A 12,070-nucleotide genomic window follows, 5' to 3' on the forward strand; every position below is an offset into this window, starting at 1 on the left:
CCTTCCTAATGGGAACATAATGGTCTCCGAATTTCAAATGGAGCATGGAGACTCCACCCGAATTGTGGTAATGCTAACTACTGGGAAAAACTGCCTCACCGGCCACCAGGACTCGGCACAAACTGGGATTGATTGCCCTACTTGCCTGATCAAACTAAATTTCCCAAGTTCCTCTACAGGAAAAATCTCAGAGCTGAGTCTGACAGTCAAAGGTCATTCTGCTCTATTCAACAGCTAAAGACTGCATGCTGTCCTGTATGATGGCCGCAGATCTACAACAACTGCCCCCAACAAAGCTATGGAGACCACCAGAGCCCAAGGTAACCTGGCTTAGGCAATGGGGAAGTCTCTGTCATTTTAATCGATAAGTGGGACATTTAAATTATACTTCCAGCTATAATTTATCCTTCTCTGATCTCTGAAGATGTTGATGGAGTATGCCTTCTCAGTTCTTTTTCTATGTAAATATCAGGCCACAGGCCTCACTTTCCTAGGCCTTCAGCCTAGAAAGAAACAGTTTACCTTGCTACCAAATTCTAAAAAGAGATAAATTCACAAAACAGGTTTCAAAATAAAATTTTGCTACTCTTTTATTTAAAGGAATTTGCTGTACAGTGACTGCCCTAAATTATCAAGCACCCATGTCTCATGTTAAATAATTGGATTTTAAAAGTTTAAAGTTTATGCAAGTTATAAAGGGTCCAAGATATGTAAATGCAATTTATAAAGCTTTAAGAACATATTTTAAGGTTCATAAAAAAAATAACAAGAGGTTCAGATTTCATTCCCTCTCTGTGCTATTGTTACTCACTGACTACTATTATAGTCCCAAGCTCAAAAATTTAAATTTCCTTTGGTTGTCTTCTAACTGTAGAATTAAAGACACTTCTCCTTGTGCTAAAAACATCTCTGTCCAATCTATATATACCTAAACTTCTGGATGGAGAAAAGTGTGTTCACGCTTTAACTCAGAATAATTTTGGGGCTCCCAAACTTTTACTATGATTCAAAGGCGTGAGTTTAATGCCTTTTCTACAATGCGGATTTCAGTACAGACTGCAAACAGTAGTAATGTTAACGTATCTGAAATTTTATTCTCTCTTTAAAAAGAACATTTATGTCAGCTTTATGGAGCCAACTTGAGTTGTGTGAATACCTCTCTCAGGACAAACAGACTCCAAATTGCCACCCATATCAACAAACAGCCTGTCTTTCTGCCGACTGCCTCTTCCTGAGGGTGGGATCTCTACCCCTCTTCCCCTGGTCTTGGGACTTCCCTCCCCCAGCTGTTAGGAATGTGGGTCTGGAAGTTTCAAACGTATACCCAAAATTTTAAAAATTCCCTAAACTCTTTTATCTTCTGCCCCAATATATATGTTCCAGCAACTGACCAGTTCCCAGTGCTCCCTCAAAAATCTGCATCCTGGACAGCTTCAACGCAGCTGGCCCCAGGGCTTGGCTAGCATCCCAACTTTCTTGGGTCCCCAAAGATGTTGATGCCCCCAGACAGCAGGAAGCAGTTGAAAGGTCATGGAGCCCCTGTCCCTGCCTCGCCATCATTCCTAACTATTTCCTTACCTTTTATAATAAACACAAGGTGGAATGTTAGCCCCTGCTCACCTCAGTGACTCAGTGCCAGCAGCTACGTCACCACCACCCACCAAGTGCAGTACATGTACCCTTTAAAAGAGGCTGTATACCAGCAGGGCCTGCTCTCTGGCTGTCTCTGTCTGTCTGTCTGTCTGTCTGTCTGTCTGTCTGTCTGTCTCTCTGACTCTGACTCTGTCTCTCTCTCTTGTCCTGATCTAAGGGGACCTTTTCCTCTCCCCACCCAATAAATCTCTTGTATGAAATCTGTTACATGGTGTGATCTCTGTGGCATACCCTGACCCCTACCCGCCAAGGTACTCCACTGCATAAATCCTAATTGTTTTAGTTCAAGGTATACTTTCCTGTCACCAAAACTGGCCTCAAACTCAATATGTGGCCAGGGTTGGCCTTGTGCATCTGATCCCCCAGCCTCTATCTCCTAAGTGCTGAGAACACACACATGCACTACTGTGCTTGGCTTGTCCCTGAGTTTATTAAACCACCTTCCAAGTGTAGGAATTGCAGGTATGGCCACAAGGCCTGGTCCTGCTAGTCGATTTTTTTTTTCCATCTTTATTAAATTGGGTATTTCTTATTTACATTTCAAATGTTGTTCCCTTTCTTGGTTTCCAGGCCAACCTCCCCATAACCCCTCTCCCTCCCCTTGTATATGGTTGTTCCCCTCCCCATCCTCCCCCCATTACGCCCCCCCAACAATCTGGGAGTTCAGTCTTGGCAGGACCAAGGTCTTCCCCTTCCACTGGTGCTCTTACTAGGATATTCATTGCTACCTATGAGGTTGGAGTCCAGGGTCAGTCCATGTATAGTCTTTAGGTAGTGGCTTAGTCCCTGGAAGCTCTGGTTGGTTGGCATTGTTGTTCATATGAGGTCTTGAGCCCTTTCAAGCTCTTCCAGTCCTTTCTCTGATTCCTTCAACGGGGGTCCCATTCTCAGTTCAGTGGTTTGCTGCTGGCATTCGCCTCTGTATTTGCCATATTCTGGCTGTGTCTCTCAAGAGAGAGCTACATCTGGTTCCTGTCAGCCTGCACTTCTTTGCTTCATCCATCTTATCTAGTTTGGTGGCTGTATATGTATGGGCCACATGTGGGGCAGGTTCTGAATGGGGGTTCCTTCAGCCTCTGTTCTAAACTTTGCCTCCCTATTCCCTCCCAACGGTATTCTTGTTCCCCTTTTAAAGGAGTGAAACATCCATATTTAGTTGAATTTTTAAAATTCGAGATATTTTAAAATTCACCTGTGCCAGACAAGAATGTTCCTGTGCCACACAAAGAAACATATGAATAAGGACAGAGTGACATGGGAAGAGAGCTCACTCCTGTGCAGGATCCTGTGTGCTGTCGGAAAGTGAGAGAGCAAGCGTGCCAGGGCAAAAGGTTCACGTGGTGGTGGCTGCTATGTCTCATCTCACTGGAGGGGGCTGGGCCGCACAGTCTGATGCAAGTGGCTAATTTATAATCTGTGCAGAGTAGTAGTTTGATAGAGACAAACTGCTTCAGGAGTGTTCAGGGATGGGGGAAATAGGCATGTAAACAAGAGTTGCTTAAGATGGGGGGGGGTTGTGAAATGTTGATCAAAGGGGTGTGCTCAGGAAGGGAGACAGACCCTGACAGGAAGTACATCTGATCTTCTGCTAACTCAGGTACTACCGTGTCTTTCCCCATTGCCTGGGGCTGACCTCACAGTCTTACTTAACTGGCTCTATTTGGTGCATGGGAAATGACCTCACCAGGCCATCAGATTCCAAGAATGGAGCAGTGGACCTTTGTGCAAACAAAGGTTTGACCTGGTGGAGGGTTAAAACATTTACGTAAATGTCTTACAATGTGGGGAAGGCAAAACGATTCTAAGTTCTAGTTCTAACTGCAAGCTTTATGGGATTTGATAGAAGAGGCTCACATTTGATATTTCTTACCCCTCCTCAAGTCCATCTCTGAGGGCCTCACGTGAGGTTTAGGTTTAAGTAGAGGGCAAGATGTATGCTTGATTTGACAGTGCTGGTTGAATGTGGTCTTGCCCTTTATTACTGTCTAGGCTATAGTCTCTCCTATAAGTTGTCATAACTATGTGGAAAGTCAGAACTGTATGAAATGTCGTTTTAGGAGACTAAATGTTGTTTTTAGGAGACTCTTCTGACTGACAGAAGACTTTAGCTTTTTTCCTCTTAGCATGAGATTTCTGAAAAGATTCTTTTAATTTCTGGGGACCCTTTGTTGCAGCAGCTTGATAACCAAAGTGGGAGGGCACATAAGTGTCTCTTCAGGATATCTTTATTCCTACTGGCATGTTTTTAACAGGAGATTGATTCAACTTGGCCACTCTGGGAACAGATTAAGGAGCCCAGCTGTTCAGTGTCTAGTTAGACATTAACAGGCCTGGAAGGCACTGTGGAGGGATCCTGGGAGGGCTGAAGTTACATTTTAAGTTCCAATCACTGTGCCTAAGATGTCTATAAACAAAAATGCTTCCAACCTATTAGCCCACTTGCCCACGGGCAGCTAACTTCCAGGAACTCTGGGAGCTGTTGTTCATAATCTTTCACTTGTAAACAAGCTTGGTTGGCCCAGCTTCACAGGATGTGCTTGATCACCCAAAGGCAGGAAGTACATCAGAGTGTATGCTTGCCCCTGATTGGATGAAGGCAGGAAGTACTTGCCTTGTGGAGTTTGCCTTTATAAGCCTCTGGCTAATGTAATTTGGCACCATATTCTGGCAATCCCAAGCATAGAATTACTTGGCCATTGCCCATCATCCTGGCCAGTTTTTAGTAAAGCTTGCTTCACATAAAATGAACAGAACTTGTTTTTTGGCTTTCTGTGGTTTCACTTGTGACAAACTGTTCCTGTTAACTAAAGTACGTCAACCCAGAAGGTGGTGGTGGTGGTGGTGGTGGTGGTGGTGGTGGTGGTGGTGGTGGTGGTGGTGGGTGTTTAAAAGCTCACCCTTAGAAAGGCTTGGTGCTACATTGGGATCCTGAGCACCCAGTGTAGTCACTAGCTAGCTAATAAAGACTTTCTATTGGCTTAAATCTGTGTCTGAGAGCTCTTCTCTGGTGGACACCCTGTCACAACACCTGACAGTTACCTAGACAGAAAAATGGTCCTCAGGAAGCTGTCCAATCTAGAGACTGTAAAAAATAGTATAAAGCCTAACTAATTGTACTGGCTGGCTTTGTGTGTCAACTTGACACAAGCTGGAGTTATCACAGAGAAAAGAGCCTCCCTTGAGATCCAGCTGTAAGGCATTGTCTCAACTAGTGATCAAGAGGACCCATCCCATTGTGGGTGGTGCCGTCCCTGGGCTGGTGGTCTTGGGTTCTATAAGAAAGCAAGCTGAGCAAGCCAGGGGAAGCAAGCCAGTAAGTAACATCCCTCCATGGCCTCTGTATCAGCTCCTGCTTCCTGCCCTGCTTGAGTTCCAGTCCTGACTTCCTTTGGTGATGAACAGCAATGTGGAAGTGTAAGCTGAATATACCCTTCCCTCCCCAACTTGCTTCTTGGTCATGATGTTTCTGCAGGACTAGAAACCCTGACTAAGACACTAGTGTATGTGCCAACACAGTAGTCCCTTTACCATTGTGTACTCCTTGAGAACATTCTTCTTTCATTTGTAATAAGTCATACCTGTCTTCTACATTACCTTATGTAGCTTAGCAGAATTTTTCAATGGAGATCCCTGGTCTCCCTAGGAGCTGGGCAGAAGCCAGGTTAGAACCTAATGGCATCTTTTCATTGTGTTTATTTACTTGAGCTCAAGTCTTATTATGTAGCTGTGACTGTCCTTCAGCTCTCAATCCTCCTGCATCAGCTTTATCAGTGCTGGGATTGTAGGCCTGTGCCACCATATACAGTTCTAGTAACATCTTCTTGTTGGCTTAGATTTTTCAAAACCTACTCTAATATGGGTTCTTAAAAACTTTAATCTCCTTACCTAGGAAGCGCAAGGCCCTGGGTTCGGTCCCCAGCTCCGAAAAAAAGAACCAAAAAAAAAAAAAAAAAAAAAAAAAAAAAAAAAAACTTTAATCTCTCCTCTATCCCACCACCCAGCAGAAGGAGTGGAAAAGAAAGGTTATTAGGACACAGGGGAAGTGGACCTATTAAATAGTTCTTTGGGGCAATTTCAGTCTTCATTGTCAGGGTATTAGAAGCTTCAGTTCAGTCTACTCTGCAGACACCACACACGAATCAGCAGCTGCTGTCTAGTCCAATTGACACACACCACACATGAATCAGCTAGAACCAGAGAAAACCATGAGGTTCTACCAGATCAGCTCAAGTCTGTGGAAGTGGCAAGAAGTCTGGGGACAATTATGAGAAGTTCTTTGGTGAGTTATTCTCTGTGAAGTCATGAAGATCAATAACATGGTGTAAGGCAAAAGAGTGCCAGGGCATTGTCAGCAGAGGCGAGCAAAGCATGAGCCTTGTCCCACCGTCTGTGGTTATATTTTTAGTCTTTCTAGACATCACATGTCCTTTCAAGTCTCTGCTTCAGTGAAACATCCTCTCATCTATGTCTACCTCAGAAAACATTCTTTCATGGGTCTGCTTTAGCAAAGCATCCCTTCACCTGTCTGTCCCAGCAAAACATCATTATGACCTAACTGAGTCCCTAAAGAAACCATAAATTTCCACTTCCTCTTCTGGTGATAGCTTTCTTCTAAAAGAATATACTTCCCAGCTTCCCTTGCAGCCAGGCAAAGAAGCTCTGAAATTACGGAACTATAGAAAGGAATACAATGTATATGTGTTAGTCATTCCTGTCCATAGAGGGGTTGAATCTTATCTTCTTCTGTAGACATTTTGAGCATTGATACACTTGGATGACAACATGCCCCCTTGTCATGTATAAACATGCCTAAGATCAGATCAAGCCTTCCTTTTTTCCAGCTATGTTTCTACAGCTGCCTTGAGGAATCTAACATAATGGTGTCAAAACCTGGTATCTTAGTTAGGGTTTTTATTGCTATGAAGAGACACCATGACCATAGCAACTCTTATCAAGGAAAATATAGTTAAACCATTTTAACCATGTAAACCTGTCTAGTTTACAAATGAATGAGACTCAGACTGTGGTTATTTTATTTGGCTGACAATAACTGTGGGGTAACCCCAATCTACTTGTCTAACTGCTGACCTGGCTAATTCCCCAGTGGTGTACCCCAAGTACTTGCTGTTTCTCCTGGCCATGTGTTCATGGTCCGTCTTCTCTCATGGTGTCTTCCTCCTCTCTCCATCCTTTCTTCTCTTCTGTCTTCCTTCTCCCTCTTTCTATTACCCCCAACCAAGTGACTGTAAACCTACCTACCTCTAACCCCCTCCAGTAACTGGCTATACCATTTTTATTAAATCAATAGTATTAAATTAAAGAACAAGTTTTGTACAACAAAAGCTGGTAAATGTGAGATTTCACTCATAGGCAAATAGACCTTTGGGTATAGAATTTAGTGTTACAATGTATAGTAATAGACCAAACCTCAACAGGAAAGCATGTAATTGGGCCTGGCTTACAGTTCAGAGGTTTAGTCCACTGTCATAACAAGAAGAATGGCAGCATACAGGCAGACATGGTGATGGAGAGGTAGCTGAGAGTTCTACATCTGGATTGGCAGGCAGCAGGAGAGAGAGTGACACTGGGCCTGGCTTGAGCATTTGAAACCTCAATGCCCAACCCCATTGACATACTTCCTTCAACAAGACCACACCTACTCCATAGGTCACACCTCCTAATAGTGCCACTCACTATGAGCCAATGGGGGACATTTTCACTCAAACCACCACACCTGCAATGGGAAATATGAGCCACCCAGCAGCTTGAGTCCAACTGTGGACAAACCTTCCTGGCTCTCAGTCTCTCAGTCTCTCAGTCTCTCAGTCCTTGCCAAGAGGGTCAGGCAGGGCCACCTGTTTCTCCTAGGCAGCCTTTTTTTTTTTTTTACTGTCTCCACTTTTTTCTCTTAGTCTGGCCCTCTAGATAGGAGGCTGTTTTAGTCAGGGTTCTCTAGAGTTACAGAATTAAGGGAATATATATATATATATTCATATACATATGAAATTTATTATTTGAAGACTTACAGGCTGCACTCCAACTAACCCAGCAATGGCCAGCTGTGAATGGGAAGTCTAGGAATCTAGTAGTTGCTCAGTCCTATGAGGCTGGATGGTTCCACTGGTCTCCTGTACAGCTGGAATCCTGAAGAAGCAGGTTCCAACAGATGCACTGGCAAACAAGTGTTAAGTAAGCAAAGAACAAACCCTTCTCTCTCCCATTGTCCTTATGAAGGCCTCCAACAGAAGATATGGCTCAGTTTGAGGGTAAGCCTCAAGATCTGGTTAAAGGTGTGTGTCTTCCAGTCACAAGATCTGGATCAAAAGCTTGTGTCTTCCTGACTGACTATCTAGAGCCCAGGTGTACCCTCCATTTCTAGATTGTAGTTCGTTCCAGATGTAGTCAAGGTGACAACTGGGAATAGCCATCACAACCCACCCCTTGTCAACTTGGCATAAGTCATATCTCATGTCCAGATGAAACAATAACCAGTTCATAAATATGCCTAACATGATATAATATCCCTGTACAACTGGCAAACGTATTGTAAATTTAGAATATGTCAATATCCCTTGAGAAACATCCTTTTAGTATCTCAAACTTAAATATGATAACCATTGAAATTCTCTTCATTTACGTTGAAGAAATCTAAAGAAAACGCAAATATCTGTACAAATGCATTAACAATGAAATAGAAGCATTCATGTAACTTATAATCCTCACTTCTACAACTGATCACATGGCCTTAGATGGTATTTATAACTCCCTTCCTCTACAATCCATTCTGCATTTCCTCCACCTTCTGCAAGCACCTCAGCAGGTCTTGGCTCCTTTCCAGGGGGAGTAACCCATACCTTCATTCCTGATGGGTCTGCATCCTTTGTCATCCTGCTTGGATTAGGCTGTTGTAGTTTCCTATTGACTTTAATCACAGGACATAGTAGTACTAAGAGGAGCCCTAAGGGACCTTCTGCACTCCAGATATAATCCTTCTTACCTCCATTGTGGAGAGGCAATCCAATTTCCCCATGGTATTCTGGACCTATCACCCCTCCTAACACAGCTATTCCTTCCTCAGCCTGTTGGTTTAAGGGCATTAGAAGCCCATACTAAGGGGTTGGGGATTTAGCTCAGTGGTAGAGCGCTTGCCTAGCAAATGCAAGGCCCCAGCTCCGGAAAAAAAAAAAAAAGCCCATACTAACCAGGGGGAAGACTGAACTTCCAGTTCAATGGAACGTTTGCTGTGACACCTGGCAGGAGCTCCCCAAAAGCCAGTTCTAGGCCAGCAGAACTTAAGAGTTTCAGCAGGTTAGACTCACATAAGACTTCAGAATCATCACAAACAGGAGCCAAAAGCGCATCCCCACCCCATTCCCACATGAACACAGGCACAGGCCACACTCACATATGTACACTACACACACACACCACACACACACAGTCATAAACAACAATCACAACATTTCGTTCATGACCACACAGGATGTTACCAAACTTGGCTAAGCATTCGAAACTTTAAAACACAAATACATTTTTTTAAAAATCATGAAAATTAAAAAAAAATAATAAAGCATTCATTGATAATTTTAAAAAAGGGGGAAAAAGAAAAGCAAAAACGTTCTTAGTGGGTCACTAGGAATGATAACAAGTGGAACTATTCCCTTTTCTATCCCTTGACTTCTGCATGTGTGGATCCTAGCTATGGGAGAAGCTGTACTATATGTCAGACCCTGATTCAAAGCATATACTGCCTTCTGAAGAACCTGCCCCTGCCTTCATGATGCTGTCACACAATTGGTGCTATAACTGTGTCTTTAAAAGGCCATTCCACCTATCAAAAAGATTGCTTCAGAATGGTGGGGAACATGGTACAACAATTGGATTCCATGATGGTGGGCCCACTGTTGCACTTCTCTGGCTGTGAAATGAGTTCTGTATTTAGAAACAATACTGTGTGGAATGGCATGACAGTGGATAAGGCATTTTGTAAGTCCGCAGAGGGTGGTTTTAGCAGAAGCATTATGTGCAGGAAAGGCAAACCCATAACCAGAGTAAGTATCTGCTCTAGTAAGAAGAAAATGTCCTTTCCATGGAGGAAGTGGTCCAATGTAGTCAACCTGCCACCGTGTTGCTGGCTGGTCACCTCAAGGAATGGTGGATGCCATATCTGGGGCTCAGTGTTGGTCTCTGCTGTTGGCACATCTGGCATCCAGCAGCAGCTGTATCCAGGTCAGCCTTGGTGAATGGAAATCCATGTTGTTGAACCCAAGCATAACCCCTATCTCTGTCACCATGGCCACTTTGTTCATGTCCCCACTGGGCAATGACAGGGATGGCTGGGCTATCCACTTGATTACTGAACTCCTCCTCAGCTGAAATTCCCTTTTGATGAACATTTGCATGGGATATAAGTACCTTCACATCCTTTGCCCATTTGGAGAGATCTAGCCACATACTCAGATGTCTCTCTTACCTATTCTCCAACGCTTTTCAAGTCCTGACCACCCAGCCAATCCATTGGCTGTAGCCCATGAGTCAGTGAACAATCGTACATCTGGCCATTTCTTCTTCCAAACAAACTGTAATGTCATGGGCACTGCCCGAAGTTCTGCCTACTGTGAAGATTTCCCTTCACCTCTATCTTTCAGGGTTGTCCCAGAAAGCGGTTGTAAAGCTGCAGCTGTCCACTTCTGAGTGGTGCCTGAGTAATATGCAGAACCATCAGTAAAGCAGGCCCTAGTCTTTTCTTCCTCAGTCAACTATCATAGGGAACTCCCCATGAGGCCATAGGTGCATGCTTGGCAGCAGACAGCATTGAACAGGGGTAGAAACCACAGGCATTTAGGCAACTTCTTCATGTAACTTGCTTGTGCCTTCAGGACCACATGTATACCACTTCCCTTTGATAATAGACTGCTGCTGTGCACATCCTACTTTATGACCTGGTGGGCCCAATAACACCCAACTCACGGTAGGCAGTTCAGGTGGCGTGGCAACTTGGTTTCCCGTTGTTAGTGGAAACCGACATTCAGTTTCCACTGAGGTCCAATAGCAGGCCAAGAGCTGTCTTTGAAAGGGAAAAGAATTATCTGCAGCCTGGACCCTATTGAAGAATGTTCTTCTGTTCCAGGCCCCGCATAAAGCTAGCAGCTTTCTGAGTCGCTTGGTAACTGGGCCTAAATAACAAACACACCCAAGTGAGGAATGTGCTGCCTCCAGACTCCACGTAGACCCACCAAACGTTGTTTCTTTCCTGGTGGTGGGAGGAGCAGTAAATGACCCGGGACCTGAGAAGCAATATTCTGCATGCTCCATACCACTGGATGCCGAAGAATTTCGTGGCGGTAGATGGATTTTGGTTGGATTTATTTTCCATCCTTTAATATGCTTATGTGTTACCAATGAGTCCAAAGTGGCTGCTCACTTGGTCCAATCGGCATAACGTCATCAACATAGTACACCAATGTGATATTCCATGGAAAAGACAGATGATCAAGTGAAGCAGCAAATCTTTAAAAGTCCACTCTAAGGTTGGGGATTTAGCTCAGCGGTAGAGCGCTTGCCTAGCAACAGCAAGGCCCTGGGTTCGGTCCCCAGCTCCAAAAAATAAATAAATAAATAAATAAAAGTCCACTCTAAGCTCCCAGCAGACACGCACACCTCCTCTGCACCCGCCCAAGAGCTCTGGATTTGCAAATGACAGACGCACACACAAAGGCTTGTTTTTAATATGTCTTAGCTAGCTCAATGGCTGGGACATGTCCAAGCCTCCCTGGGGCTAACACACTCTCCCCTCCAATATTCTTGAGTTATTACTTTCTAAAACCTACACTTTATTTCTGAGGCCCCAGACTAAATTGGGAGAGTGACCTGGGGCTGCTCTTTCCTGATTCTTAGATGGTACGTTCCATAGTTCTCATGTTTATATCCTTCCTTCTGCCCTGGCAGATTATCCTTTTCCCTGTCCTGTGTTCCCTCTCCAGGAATCCTCAAAGTCCTGGCTCTGTCCCCCTGCCAAACCACTGGACGCTGGCTCTTTATTGACCAGTCAGAAAACCAACTGTTGGCAGGGACCTGCAGCAGACTTGAGAATTCCCATGTAAGCACAAATCAAATCCCCACCAATCAAAATCCCTCTAACTAAGTTATGACACAGAGCAGAGGGGTTAATATATCCTTGAGGCAAGACTTAAAAGTATAGTGCTGGCCTTGCCAACTGAAAGCAAATTGCTTTTGGTGGTCCTTATCAACAGGTACTGAGAAAAAGGCATTTAATAGACCAATAGCTGCACACCAGGTACCAGGAGTTGTGTTAATTTCGTTAGGTAAGGACACTACATCTGATACAGCAGCTGCAATCAGATTACTATTTAATTTAGTTTTCAGTAGTCAACTGCCATGCTCCACCATCCATCTG

General features: G+C 44.1%; 1 protein-coding gene across 1 annotated transcript in view; it reads left to right on the forward strand.

Moving 5' to 3' along the window:
* The first annotated feature begins 195 nt into the window (after positions 1–195).
* Positions 196–12,070, forward strand: part of Ireb2 (iron responsive element binding protein 2) — an 83,551-nt gene continuing 71,676 nt past the window's right edge. Inside the window, exon 1 of the mRNA XM_039082090.2 lies at positions 196–320. Within this exon, the coding sequence (XP_038938018.1) occupies positions 299–320 (22 nt within the window). The 5' untranslated portion in view covers positions 196–298. The remainder of the gene's footprint in view (positions 321–12,070) is intronic.

Source organism: Rattus norvegicus, chromosome 8 (assembly GCF_036323735.1).
Source record: "Rattus norvegicus strain BN/NHsdMcwi chromosome 8, GRCr8, whole genome shotgun sequence".
NCBI lineage: Eukaryota > Metazoa > Chordata > Mammalia > Rodentia > Muridae > Rattus > Rattus norvegicus.